The sequence below is a fragment of the Mustela lutreola genome, chromosome 16 (genome assembly GCF_030435805.1).
Source record: "Mustela lutreola isolate mMusLut2 chromosome 16, mMusLut2.pri, whole genome shotgun sequence".
NCBI classification, from domain to species: Eukaryota; Metazoa; Chordata; class Mammalia; order Carnivora; family Mustelidae; genus Mustela; species Mustela lutreola.
In genome coordinates, this window is record NC_081305.1 from 57,682,389 (window position 1) to 57,696,640 (window position 14,252).

At 48.4% G+C, this 14,252-nt stretch overlaps 1 protein-coding gene and 1 long non-coding RNA gene across 5 annotated transcripts; one reads left to right on the plus strand and one right to left on the minus strand.

Moving 5' to 3' along the window:
* The first annotated feature begins 702 nt into the window (after positions 1 to 702).
* Positions 703 to 12,763, plus strand: LOC131818455 (uncharacterized). Of its 3 annotated transcripts, none has more exons than XR_009348832.1 (4): positions 703 to 1,090; positions 2,837 to 3,034; positions 7,660 to 7,812; positions 12,624 to 12,763. It is a non-coding gene; the product is annotated as an uncharacterized LOC131818455 (long non-coding RNA). The 3 variants fall into 3 exon arrangements; XR_009348833.1 differs by lacking the exon at positions 2,837 to 3,034 and adding an exon at positions 4,791 to 4,862 and having other exon boundaries at positions 703 to 1,082; XR_009348831.1 differs by lacking the exon at positions 2,837 to 3,034 and having other exon boundaries at positions 709 to 1,082.
* PNMA8C (PNMA family member 8C) lies at positions 9,186 to 12,806 on the minus strand. Of its 2 annotated transcripts, none has more exons than XM_059152940.1 (2): positions 12,191 to 12,806; positions 9,186 to 10,801 (listed from the first exon to the last, which is right to left on the minus strand). In XM_059152940.1, the coding sequence occupies exon 1, from the start codon at positions 12,804 to 12,806 to the stop codon at positions 12,192 to 12,194; it is 615 nt and encodes a 204-aa protein (XP_059008923.1). In that variant the 3' UTR covers positions 9,186 to 10,801; position 12,191. The 2 variants fall into 2 exon arrangements, with proteins under 2 accessions (XP_059008923.1, XP_059008922.1); XM_059152939.1 differs by having other exon boundaries at positions 9,186 to 11,200.
* Positions 12,807 to 14,252: the final 1,446 nt, after the last annotated feature.

Here is a 14,252-nt window from a genome sequence, read left to right on the forward strand (position 1 = left end):
GCGCCCCTCTGTCTACTCTTTTAAAAATCCTCCATCCTACTCAGAGTAAAATCCAAGTCCTCACCGTGGGCCACAAAGCCCTAGCATACCTCCTCCATTTCCCTCTCTCTTTCTCTCCTTCTCACTGACTGTGCTCCAGCTACCCCCACCTCTTCACTGTTTATTAGAGGTCCCACTCATTTCCACCTCAGGGCCTTTGCACTTGCTGTTCCCAACCTCCAGGTTGTTATGGCTCCGCCTTCTCTTGGCAATTTCCCTCTGCCCAAATGTTTTTTTGGGGTGGTCATTCTACACCCTACCCCGTTCCCTGCACCCCAACAATAGGAGTGGCCTCTACCCTCTCCTGAGTCCTCTATCTCAGGAATCCTTAACCCTTTCTAAGTGTTATGGGGCCCTATTCAAGATAAAGTTTTTCAATGCATAGAACCACATCCATCGGATTACAAAGGAAACCAATTATAATGAAACATACAACCGTTAAAAGAGAAAAATTTTAACAGCAAAAAAACCCTGTAAAATAACAATGACTTTACTACAAGGTATAAAAAAGAAACATCATTTTATTTAACTCACGACCTGGGATTTTATGTAGCTCTTGAAAGAACCAGGCAGATGTGGAGAGAAAGAGGGAGGGAGTGGGAGAGAGGGAAGGAAAGGCTGGTGAAGATCTCAGCGAGGCCTTTGCACAATTATTGGCTTGTTTGGGTTGTTTTTGCCTTTGCAGAGCCCGGTCGGTAGGCTTTGCTGGATTTTCTCCTTCTTCTCAAAGGCTCCAACCCAGCCGAAGCGCTCAGCCCCCGCCTGGCCTCCAACCGCCCGGCCCCTCCCTTGTGCGGAGTTTCCAGCCGCCCAGCGGTCTCCACGGCAACGCAGAGGCAAGCTTTAGCGCGGGTCCGCTCTGGGAGGGGAGTGTCCGGCGTGGGGAGCCGGCTCGGCCGCACCTCTTCTGGGCTCCGTTTCCCTACTTTAGGCCTGATCCCCTACTCAGCTTCCCGGAAAAGCTACCCGTTTGAGGAATAGTTGGTTTATGGATCCAAGTCCAAAAACTCGAGACTTCCAAGTGGAATGACCTCGCAGATGAGGTACATGCGTTCTGCAACTGGGAAAGGGGTGTGTGTGTGTGTGTGTGTGTGTGTGTGTGTGTGTGTCTGGGAGTGCGGCGGGGTGGGGAGGATTATCCTCGAAATGAAAACCTCAAACGTTCAACATTCTTACAAAAATTGCCAACCCCTGAGCAGTTCTGCTCTGAGTGTTTTAGATTACTCAGATCCCTGGCAGCAGAAAGCCTTCTCCAGCCGCCCCAGAACAAATGATAATCACGGTTCCCATTTTTATACGTGTTTAAAAGAGATGAAAAATCCAAAAAGAGTGGGGGAAGAAAGCAAAACGTGGCCCGGATCGCTCTACCCAGCTACACTTGCTTGTCACTTTAAAAAATAATACTAAAGGGGCGTCTGGGTGGCCTGGGTCCAGATTCCAGAGTCTTGGCCTCCAGCCCCACCTTGGGCTCCTGGCTCAGCGGGGAGCCTGCTTCTCCCTCTCCCTCTGCCTGCCTGCCGCTCCCCCCTGAGCTCTCTCTGTCAAATAAATAAATAAAATAAAAAATAAGTAAAAAATATTAAAAGTGACTCACACCAGTTAAGAAAATGAAGTTCCAGAAAGGTATAAAGTGAAAAACAAGTCTCTCTCCCAGCCTCCAGCCTTTTCCCGCAAAGTAACCACAGGGAAATACATTCTGTGTTTTTGCAGGGAAAAAAAAAAAAAAAAGCTTACATGTATAATTTTAGATTTTACCCCAGGGGATTTTTCACATTTTTATCATGGTGCTTACAACTTCCTAGTATTTTCTTATTTATTTATTTACTTTTTGTTTGTTTGTTGTCTCACTATTCAAATACTGGCCCCATGAGGGGAGGGACATCTGTCTGGTTTGGTCACTGCCCAATTCTCAGAACCTAGAACGGTGTGGGTAGGTGCTCAAAATAGTTGTTGAGTGAATGAACCAGGATTGCGCGGGTAGGTGCTCAAAATAGTTGTTGAGTGAATGAACCAGGATTGCACTAGATCTATTACTGTAAATTTCGCTTTTTACACTGAATGGCTAGTCTTGAAGTCCTTTCCGCATCTGTGCAGGCAAATCAGTGTCGGTTTCCTTTTATCGTGACAATTTCCACCCTTCTTTGGGTATGCCCAAAAGCAGAGAGCATGATAATCCTGATAATAATTCACTTTGTTAATAAATAATACATTATATGTTAATAAAAAATTAAAAAGTAAAAAGAAATTCACTTTGATCAAGCTCCTACCTTCTCCCTGTCCCTGTGCAATTTTTCTTTTACTCCTTACAACCTCTCTCTCTCTCTCTCTTTTTCTTTTTAAGATTTATTTATTTATTTGAGAGTTGGAGAGAGAGAGAGAGCATGCAGGGAAGGGCAGAGGGATGGAGAATCTCCAGCAGACTCTTGGCTGAGCTTGGGGTGCTCAATTTCATGACCTTGAGATTATGACCCTGAGATCATGACCTGAGCAGAAAGCAAGAGTCTGATGCTTAACTGACTGAGCCACCCAAGTGCCCCACTCCTCACGACCCTTCTTAAGCAAGTATTCCCATTTTCCAGATGAGAAAAAATGAGGCCAAAACAAGCCACACAGCTAGTAAGAGCTTTGAATCACTCAGGCCTCCTTTATCTTCCCAATTGCCTATGGTGGCCTGGAGATGGGGAGCCAGTTGGTGAGCTTTCTCTGAACACTTCTCTCCCAGGTGACCTTTGGTTTGTTTGCTTGCTTGTTTGTTTGTTTGTTTAAGATTTTATTTATTTATTTGACACAGAGAGAGAGCACAAGTAGGCAGAGCGGCAGGCAGAGGGAGAGGGAGAAGCAGGATCCTGCTGAGCAGGGAGCCTGATGCAGGGCTCGATCCCAGGATTTCGGGTTCCTGACCAGACCTTAAGGCAGACGCCGGCCTCCAGAACTGGCCACATAGTCAGGACACCCCTGCCTCCCACCTCTTCAACGCAAAATCTGGGGCTTTTTGGTGAGTCTGGAAGGAAAGTCAACAGAATAATTGTATATTTGAAAAATTGTTTGTTCATTCATTCATTCATGTGTCACATTTCTCTAAAGCAGTGAGGCGCAAATCTGGTTGTCTATCAGAATCACGGCGAGAGTTCTAGGAATCACAATTTCCCGAGTCCAACCTACCGGATCAGAACATCTTAGGACGTGGTGGGGCGGGGGCGGGGGTACAGCATCACAAAAATAATCTCCTCGAGTGACTCTGACGGAGGTGATGGTTGGTAGGGCTGGGCAGAGGTAAGGGAGGAATGTGGCCAGCTGGAAATACCACACAGCGCCTGCAAACCAGCCAGACTGGGAATTAGGGTTTCTCTACTAATTCAGCGGCATAGAGGGACCCTTAAAGCGGGGGAGGGGTGGGAATCTCAGATTCTCAGAGATCTTGTAAGAGTCTGGATAATGGTTCCCCCCAGATTTCAGGTTCAAATCTCTGGAATCTGAAAGTATCACTTTATATGGGAAAGGATCTTTCCAGGTGTAATGAAGGGTTTGGGAATGAGGATGCCCTAGATGATCTTGGCAGGACAGCAGGAATGTCCTCAGAAGAGAGAAGCAGACACAGAGGAGAAGCCATGAAGAGTCAGAGGAGGCAGTGTGCCCACTGAGGCAGAGACTGGGGTGATGTGGCCATGAGCCAGAAGGCACCAGGAGCCATCAGAGGCTGGAAGAGGCAAGGGGCCTCCCCTAGAGCCTTCAGAGGGAGCTCAGCCTTGCCGGCCCCTTGATTTCTGACTTCTAGCCTCGAGGGAATAAAGTGCTGTTGTTCTGAGTTGCTTAGTTTCTAGTGAGTTGCGACAGCAGGCACAGGGAACAAATCTAGACACCCCCCGCCCCCTGCCAAGTGTGGCTGCTAATCCCCCTGGACTCCAATGAGGAAAGTTCCAAATTAAAACATCTAAGTTTTAGCCGGTCACCTTGTCTCGCAAGAATCATTATCTGCAAAACAAATTACTGTGCTGTCTCCTGATCCCCCAGGCTCAGGTATGGGTGATGAGAACCTTAGAAGGGTTTTCAAGGGTCCACAGCCCCTGCCTGCAGAACTTCTCTCCACTGCCCAGCCTCACCCCGGGGTGATCCAGAGGTTAGATGTCTCTGTTTTCAGGAGTCTATGAAACCTTTGGCATTATATACCTAATTTTCCCATAAAGATGCCTCTTTTTATGTATTCGTGACTGTCCTCAGCAATCCCTGCTAATATCAACCCATTTCACAGATGAGGGGATTGAGGCATGGAAATGAAGTAATTCCCCCAGGCAGCCCACCTCCCAACCACCCCACTCTTGTTTTCATTAAAAAGAAAAAAAAAATCATTTCTATTGGAAGTATAATTTACGTCTTATACAATGTACTCTTCTTAATGTCCCATGTGGTAAGTTTGATTGATCGATTGATTGATTTGAGAGAGAGAGAGAGCATGCACAGTGGGGAGGAACAGAAGGAGAGAGAGAATCTTAAGCAGCTTTTAGGCCCAGTGCAAGTCTGACACAGGGCTCGATCTCATCACCCTGAGGTCATGACATGAGCCAAAACCAAGGGTCAGATGCTTCAAGTGGCTGAGCCACCCAGGCACTCCTCGTCTTATAAGCTTTAACATCATCATCACCACAATCAAGACAGAGAAGGCTTCTATCACCCCCCAAAGTTCCCTTGTGCCCTTTGTGGCCATCCCCTCTGCTTACCTACCCCCAGCTATGGATCTGCTTTCTGTCCCTTAGAGGATGCTGCTTTGGAGTTTTCTAGAAAAAGAATCACTGAGTATGTGTCCTGTTTGGCTTCTTGCCCTTGAGGTAAGGATTTCGAGACTTGCCTATGTGGCTGTGCGCATCCGTAGTTCATTCTTTTTGTTGCTTTGTGACGGTCTGTGGGTGTGAATCTACCATAGTTTCTCTCTTCACCTGTTGGTAGAGATCTGGGTTGTTCCACGATGGGGTGCTTATGAATAATACCCTAGATAATATGTTTATATTTTTAAAAGATTTTATTTAGGGGCTGCCTGGGTGGCTCAGTGGGTTAAGCCTCTGCCTTCAGCTCCAGGTCATGATCTCAGGGTCCTGGGATCTAGTCCCACATCGGGCTCTCTACTAGGCAGGGAGCCTGCTTCCTCCTCTCTCTCTACTCTCTCTACTTGTAATCTCTGTCAAATAAATAAAATCTTAAAAAAAAAAAGATAAAGATTTTATTATTTGAGGGGCACCTGGATGACTTAGGCATTAGGCATTTACCTTGGGCTCAAGTCATGATCCTGTGGTCCTGGGATGGGGCCCGCATCAGGCTCCCTGCTCTGCAGGAAGACTTCTCCCTTTCCCACCTCCCCCTGCTTGTGCTCCTCTCTTGCTGTGTCTCTCTCTGTCAAATAAATAAAGATTTTATTTATTTGAGAGAGAAAAAGAGAGCGCCTGCATGCGCACAAGTGGGGAGGAGGGGCAGAGGAACAGGGAGAAGCCAACTTCCTGCTGAGCCGGAAGCCCAGTGCCAATGCAGGGTGTGGGGGGTCTTGATCAAAGGACCCTGAGATCATGACCTGAGCTGAAGTCATGCGCTTAACAGACTGAGCCACCCGGGTGCCCCTCCAGAGCTCATATTTATAATGCACGGTATACCCTGACTTTGCTGTAAAGAAACTGTGGCATGGGATGTGTTAGTCCAGCTTTACAGATGGGGAAACAGGCCAGAAAGGTGGAGTCACCTCCCTGAGAGCACACCACCAGCTGGTAGCAGAGTTAAGACTTGAACCCAGGTCTGTCGGCAAAGCTCTGAGTCCTTGGGCGCTCTCTCCATCGTGTACCCTGCTGATACTCAGGCCCAGCTTGGATGCTGTCTCCCAAGGGGGGTACTCACCCTTTGCCCAGGTTCCAAGACAGCCTTTTGTCAGAACACAGAGAACATACTGTCTTCTGAGGAAGCTGGGCCCACATTTAGTTCAGGAATGTGAGATCTAAAACCAGGCTAACATGCTCTTTGTCCATGAAAAACACAGTCAGCTGGACCCAGGACCCCAGTGGCCAACGCTTAATGTCTGCCTTCCTCTTAGCCATTGTGCCACATCATTCATATGTCAGAATGGGGATACTCCTCCCCACAGCTGGTGAAATAGGTTACTGCTATTCCCGTTTTACAAATCAGCAAGGAGACACAGGCTCAATGGCTCTCCCAGGCTCATTGTGCTTTGGGGAAGTGGAGGAGTCAGAATTCGAACCCAGGCCACACATCCAACACTATTCTTCACCTCCAAACCTCCATACACCAGACAGAGGCCTCTGCTGCTTTATTTGGCAGGTTGCCTAGTGAGCAAGTCAATTAGAGGAGTTTCAGATTCAGTTCCCGTGTTCATGTCATAGATATTCATCTGTATTCTGTTTATTACTGTAATGACCGAGTCTTTTATTTTCCATATTCTGATGCATGGGTATCTGTAGCCTGGCTGACCTTTGAGGGACTGCCCCTCCCGGGTTCAGGCAATTCCAAGAGAAAGTAAACACTGCCTGCCCTTGAACATGTTCTTCAAATGCAAACCAACCAGTCCAGAGCCCACACCTCCAGCCCTCACATTCTGGCACCATCCACCTGCCCTATGCATCCCAGGGCCAGGTCCCCGACAACTAGGGACAGCCCCTAAACCCCAGCATCTGCTGAAATTATTCATTTATTTTACACACACAGAGAGAGGGTACAAGTAGGGGGAGCAGCAGAGGGAGAGGGAGAAACAGGCTCCCTGCTGAGCGGGGAGCCAGAAGTGGGCCTCCATCCCAGGACCCTGGAAACATGATCTGAGCTGAAGGCAGATGCTTAACCAATTGAGCCACCCAGGCACCCCTGAAATTATTCAAACTAACCAATCATAAGTCTGCTTACCCTGCCTCACTCATTACTTCCTGCAGAAACCATAATAAAAGCTTTTGCCTAGGGTTCCCTCTCTCCTCCCTCCTAACCAATGGCAGATGGTTTTCTCCTGTGGCACCCCATGGCGTAACATGTTCCATTTTCTTGGGCTCTGTGAATATAACAAACTCTCTTTTCAATGACAGTCATCCCCTGATCTCTTGGCCTTACCATCCCTAAATAAAAATAAAACCTACCTTAAAACAATCACACATGTATGTGAATTTTTGGAGTACCTACTGTGTGCCGGGCACAGTGTTGGGCTGCAGGGATACTATGAGACAGACCCAGCTCTGCTTCCTGGGAGCTCATAGTCTTACAAGGAGGAGTGGCATTAAACAAAGATCTCTACAAATAAATTAATCACCATTGAGAGACATACCAAGCCAGAAAAATACAGGGGAGCTATAAGGAGATAAAAGGGGGAGGGGATAATTCATCTTGTGGTGGCACGGAAGACTTCCTAGAAAAAGAGACCCAAGGGGTAAGAATCAGGGGGAGTCATGCAAGAGCATCCCAGGCAGAGGCAACAACAGGGACAAAAGTTCTGGGGTGGAGAGGAGCATGTCTTGGGATGTCTAGAGTGTCGTGAGATGGGGTGCTGAGGCAGGCAGGGTTTGATGGGCTCTACAGATGTTGAACTTTCTTCTGAAGGGGGATGGAGTCAGTAGAGGAGTGACTAAACAGACCGATTTGTCATTGTAGAGGGATCCAGCAGTCGCCAGAAAGCAGAGGGAGCCCAGCAGCCCAAGCGCAGAGGAGAAATACCCGGACCTCTCTCTCCTCCCGCCCTCTGATTCCTGCCGCTGCCTCCCATTGGCTGATCCAGACCGGAAGTCATCTGGCAAAGGCGCTTCGGTCATGCAGTGCACTGACGTGGCCTCCCGGGGTGCGGAGCAGGGTAGAGAAGCACAGAGAGGCAATCTGGGAACCCAGGGAGAAACACCAGCGTCAGCCCTATGGGAATCACATATAGGTTGGCCTCTCAGCGGTTCCCAGCCCTCCTTCAGAATCCCTGGTCCTCACCGAGGACTGTTGGAGGAACGCAGACTGTCCTCAGATAGCCCTGGACTGCGGTCCTTCTTGAGCTTTCCTGTGTGGTTTTAGGCAGGCCACTTAACCTTTCTGAGCTTCCTTTTCCTTATCCATAGAGTGAAATGAAGATCATCGTGGTAGTACGTCTCATAATCGCTAATCTTTAATGAAATTCAACTAACTAAGAAAGCTTTGCATCACCCCATCTCTCCAGAAAAGTGAGGGAAAAAAATTTAGAGGCAAGATCTAGACTAATATGAGGCTCTTTATAGTCTGAATTTATTTCCTTTCATGTCAATATCTTATATTTCCCTACAGAATACTAATGGGCTTGATTATGGGAATTACCCAAACCTGTCCATGGGGTGAATTACACCGTATAAGATATAGTTACTGTACCAGTTTCCTGAGATCCCAAACTTTCTGCATTCTTTTTTTTTTTTTTTTTTTTAAGTTTAAGTATTCCCTACACCCAATGTGGGGCTCGAACACACAACCCTAAGATCAAGAGTCACATGCTCTTCCAACTGAGCCAGCCAAGTGCCCCCCAAACTCTGAATTCTGAAGTGCATCTGACCTGGAGGTTTTGGATAAGGTGTTGTGGACCCACAGTGCCAAACCTTGGCGGTTGGGAAGATTCCACAAATTAATGAGTACAAAAGATTGTGCACAGTGCTTGGAGCACAGAAGAGCTGTTATTTATTATTTTATTCCAGATAAACAATTTATTCCAGATAAACATGTCCATCAGTCACTGGGACCCACTGGGATAGAAGATCCCAGTGTGTTTTGTATGTTATTGGCCATGAGATCTGATGCTACCCCTTAAAACAATAATACAGCCCTAGAAAACTTCAGGCAACCATGGAAGCAGTTTTTACAATGTTTGTTTGTTTCTTTGTTTTTTACCAGATAGATTATTTTTCCCTTTTTAAAAAAAAGATTTATTAATTTGAGAGAAAGAGAGCATGCACGAGTGAGGGAAGTGGCAGAGGAGGAGAGATAGAATCTCAAGCAGACTCCCCACTGAGCACAGAGTCCAGTATGGGGCTTGATCCTGTGACCCTGAGATTATGACTTGAGGTGAAATCATGAACCAGATGTTTAACAGCCTGAGCTACCCAGGCACTCCTAGATTATTTTTCCAGATTAGATCTAGTGTGGATTCCCCCAACATATCAAAAAGCATACTGTGATTTCATTCACATACATTTATTTTGCAAGTTCCTATTTGTACAATAGAGCGTCAACCACAAAGAACAGTGAAGAGTTTGAGTGGAACCCTGTCTTGAGAAATGGGGCTTCACCAGGCCAACTGTGGGCGTCTCCTAGCCTGCACATCCAATTTATCTGGGAATTTCCACTTAGGATTTGCTGTGTGCCAGCCAGGTCTTGACTCATACAGATAACTGGCTTCAAATGGTAGCCAATTGACACAACTGCTTGTTGCTATGTTGCTATGTCAGGAAACTTCCAGAAAACCTCGAGAAGGGGTAGGAGATTGGGTTTTAGGGGCAACAATGAACACTGAATCACACTCATGTTTTGTATCACACATATGGATGTTGTGCGGGAAACACCCCAAACCCACAATATGCACAAATTCAGTCTCTATGCTGCAATAGACAATAAGGAATGTCACACTGTCCCTTGTTATGATACAATGACTGTGCCTTCATGGGAGAATGGCATGCAACAAGCTAATGTGCCTGAGGTCTTATTCAAGCCCAGACTCTGAGGAAACAGCGAACACAGTAACATAATACACTGCGAGTGAGGTTGCCCGGCTGGAAACTTACAAGGGAGAGAAAGGTCAATATCAATAAAGCACTATGACCACAGATGCACTTGCAAGAACAGTAAATATATATGCAGGAATGGCAGGAAAAGCTTCATCCCGACCATTGCACAAAAGAAAAGGATGGTGCGGCTGAGGCTGATGATTCAGAGCCAGCTGAGGGAGATTACAGAAATCAGAGTCTTCCAGATTTTTAGGGTGTCATTGCCTGTGAACTCTAAAAATTCCTTCTGTCTTGATGCTTGCTGGGAATGCAATGACCTAAAAGGGATTTATGACTGCCTGAGTGTGGGTTTCTTGCCTGCACCTTGGCTGCCAAGGTTGGGGGGGTGCATAGGCTCTGTTCGGTGTGGGAGCTCAGGGGGTAGCCTCACAGAAATAAGAACAGGGATTGGATGCTGGAATTCACAGACGTGACTGATGCTCACCACAGTAATATGTTGGGGGGGGGTCTCCATTATCACACTTTGGTAGGTGAGAATCAGAGTGGCATGCATGTAAATTACATTTTTTTTTAAACCAAAGAAATTCAGCCCAAACCTTTGCAAATCCCTGAGCTAGTGGAAGTTTGCAAATTCGCAGACTGGATGTCCCTGAATAAGAGCTCTATCTACCTATGGTCGTTTGGATTTTACCAATTCTTTTTTTTTGTTTGTTTGTTTTTGTTGTTCTTCAGCATCATGGGGGACTCCAAGTTAATGTTGTTAATGGGTAACTCTTGAGGGTGACCTCCTAATTATTTACCTCCTTTTGGACCATTTCCTGAAAGTCTTGCCTTTTGTTCTTTAGAGTGGGGTGGCCCCTGTGCCTAAGTTGGAATTTCTGGAATGGAATTTGGGGAGACCCATATCTTAACCCCTGGGGCCAATCGGAGCAGAAGAGTCCCATGTGTGACCATCCCTTGTAAAGGAGACCAAGTGTGTACAGGACAGCGACAGCTTTTGAAAGTCAAATACAGAGCGCTGGGCTCCTCAGGTGTGGCCAGCAGGCAACTCACTTGGTCAGGCATAGTTTCTGCAAAACAGGGTGGTCCACTCTGGATGAGAGTTACCTTCAAGGTCCATGCTTTTAAAAGACAAAAACAAAACAAAACAAAACAAAACAAAAACAAAAACAAAATCCAAAAAACAAAAAACAAAAAACGGGTCTAGACTTTGCAATGGCAGGATCTCCAGCAGGGTCCAAAGCTAGAAGGGTCTGTGTCTCTTCCTGGCAACACATACTCAACCAGAGGGGCTGTCCCTGACAGCAGGCCTCAGGGGGTTGCGGAGAGGAGATAGTGGCTTTTCTCCAGAGCAGGGATCTCCCCGACGTGGTCCTCTGGCTTGGCTTTTCCTCAACTCTGCCAAGAGACCTTCTCCAAATCCTTGGAGTCACGAACCCTGTTTCTCCTCTTCTGTTTCCTGCAAACACCTGCTCATGCAGGGGGTGAAGGGGGGACACACAACACGACAACCTGCGGTCTCCATGGCAACAGTCCAGATGATGCGGAGCTCGGCTAGGACTGTGGGACTGCGACCTCCCAGCTGGTCCCTTGGGGTCTCCAGGTTGTTCAGCGTTGTTTGCTGGTGGTCACTCAAAAGTTACCCTCACCTACTCAGATAATGCTCACACACACACTCAGGTGTTGCCCCCACAGCTACACGTGGCCCACAACTACTCAATGCTACTCGCTCTAACTCATATATTACGTTCATACTCAGATGCTGCCCACACATGCAGATGGGACCGTGCTCCCTTATGTACTCGGGTAACTCAGATGTTCCTCGCACCTGCTCAGATATTAATCCGAGTGCCACGAGGGCGAAATTTGGGTCTGTTTGTCCCCTGCAGTTTGCCCAGTGCCTGAAACCATGCCTGGTACACTGTGGGCACTCAGAAAATGTTTGTTGAATGACTTAGTGATCCATGCCCAATCAGATATTACCCACATCTACTCAAACAGTCCCTATGCCCACTCAGAGGTGCCCCAGTAACTCACATGTTCCCCAGTCTCTACGAGTGCCATGAAGGCAGGGATCTGTGTTGGATTTGCTTCCTTCTCCCAGCTCCTAGAAGCACCTGGGGGACAGGAGGTGTGTGATAGATAGCCATAGAATGAATGAATGAATAAATGAATGGCCCATGCTCAACCAGGCATTACCCCCATCACTCAGATGTACCCCACAAGTTAACTCAGATCCAAATGCCCCCCTTACTCACACTAGTCAGATGTTGCCCACGATCACGCAGATGATGCCCATGCTCATTCACAGTGGCCCACACACTGGAGTCCTACTCCCCACCTCCCCCACATTCTCCACACTCAATCCACTTCCCCAGACCAATTCAAAGCCTACCTCTGCCCCTTCCCCTCATCACCCACACCCACTCAGAGGGCCCCTCTCACCCTCCCTGCCTCACCTCACAGCTTCTTGTCAGATGCATGGTGCCGTCGACGGGTTTTCTTGTGTTTTCGCTTGCCTCTCTTGTCATCTCCAGCCTTACTCTGCTTCTCCACGGAGTCCAGAGCTGGCGCCCCGTCAGTGCCCGCCAGGGCCCCAGCCCCCAGCTTCTCCCCGGGCCCGGGTGCCTGGCTCTTTCTGGCAGGAAGCTCTCGGGGGCCCGGCACTGTTGGGCATAGCTCCTGCCTCAGGACCCGGGCCACGTCCTCCACCGTCCTGCCCTCACTTTGCAGGAAAAGGTTCAACTTGGTCAGGAATTCAATGTCCTGCTTCCGGGGCATGTAGACCACTCTCCACATGCCGCCCTTGCCCTTGAACTCCCTGGGGATCACGGCATAATTGATGTCTTCCTCCAGCCTGATAATGGCTGCCTTGGATCTGTCTTCTTCCAGAAAGGCCTTCCCGGCCACTTCGAACTTGCCCAGAGGCTTCAGAGGGACCCGTATGATCTCTTCAAACTCCTCATGGTTGCAGTCTTCCGGTATTCCCAGGATCATCAGGGACTTGTAACTGTCCACCTCGAGCGCCTTGCACCCGTGCTCCAACAGAGCGATGTCCTTGACCCCGAAGAGCATCTTGCCCAGCTCCCGGAGGCAGCAGTATGCCTGCTTGTGCACACTGGAGCTGCCTCGGGAATGCACGAAATTATCCAGGATGCCACGATCCCTTCCCAAAGGCTCAGTAAGAGGGAGGCCTCAAGGGCCCGATTTATCCCTCTAGCAGAGGATGCCCCTGGCTCAGCCCGCAGGGCTGCGGTGTCCAGCTCTCTGTAACCTCCCCCGAGAAGGCTCTTGGGAATTCCCAGGGACTTACGCACAGTGAAACAGAGGTGGCGTCTGCCAGCAGGCTCTTGGGTCCCGAATCTGGGCAAGGCTGCACCAAGGAGGGTATAAAGATGCACTTCCCCTTTCTTGGTGATGGTCTCCAGAGGTCTCACCCGTCCTGGCAGCCTCAGCAAATCTGGGATGGCGGGTCTGTCTCCCTGGGGCTGCTGCTACCGGGGTGTCGTGGATGGGGGCTCAGAAAGCAGGGTGGCTGGTCACTCGCGGCTGGCCCTGGGGTTGCCCTCAGTGCCCTGTGGCCCCGGAGAAGACAAGGATGTGGCCGCTGCACTTGCTCCAGCAGTGACGTCACCGCCTCCTTCCGCTGCTCTGCGGCCAGAAGTCTCCATGGCAACCGCTGGAGCATCGCCTCTGCCATTGGCCGGGGCCAGCCGCATTGAAATCCGAGTCCAGGGGGTCACTCAGAGGTGAGGGGTCAGCCACCTGCCTTCAAAAGCACCCTCCCTTCTCCTTTGAGAAAATGGCTGATTCCAGGGGAGAGGGGACAGAGGAGATACAAGTAGAGCCTGGAGCATCTTTGGGCGGGGGTGTGAGGGGGGCGGACAGAGAGTAAGGAAATGCTCAAAGAATAATGAGAACAGGTGGAAGGACAGAGAGCCAGCTTGAAGGGCTCCCACTGGCCAAATCTGGGACAGTTTGAGCCTCAGGGTTAAAACTGAGATCATAAACTTCTTGATAAAATAAAAATCCATGAGTCTGTGGAAGAATGTGGGCTCTACGTTGTCTGACATAAAACTTATGAACCAAAGGGAACAAGAGTCTCTTTACCTTGGAATGTCCTTGTTTGTAGGACACACCCAACAGCATTCAGGGCACCATGCTGACAATTTTCTTGGAAAATGTTTCAGGAGGGAAAAGAGTTCTTTGTACTGTACTTGCAACTTTCCTGTAAGTCTGTGGTTTTTTTTTTCAAATATATTTTTTAAAAAGAAAAAAGAAATAATCTGCGCATGTGATCACCTTCACAATGTCCTTTTATCCCCTCCCTGCCCCAGTAATAAAAGCCATCAAGTTAAATTTGGATCGACATCCTCCGAACTCCCAGCTTCAGAGTGGGTCAAAGAATGGCCAGAACTAATCAGCATAATCCCACCCCCCATCACAGTGATTGGTTCAGAAATGGTCACCTAGGTAACCCAGGTCTAAGCCAATCAGTGTATTTCATCTCCCTGCTCAGAG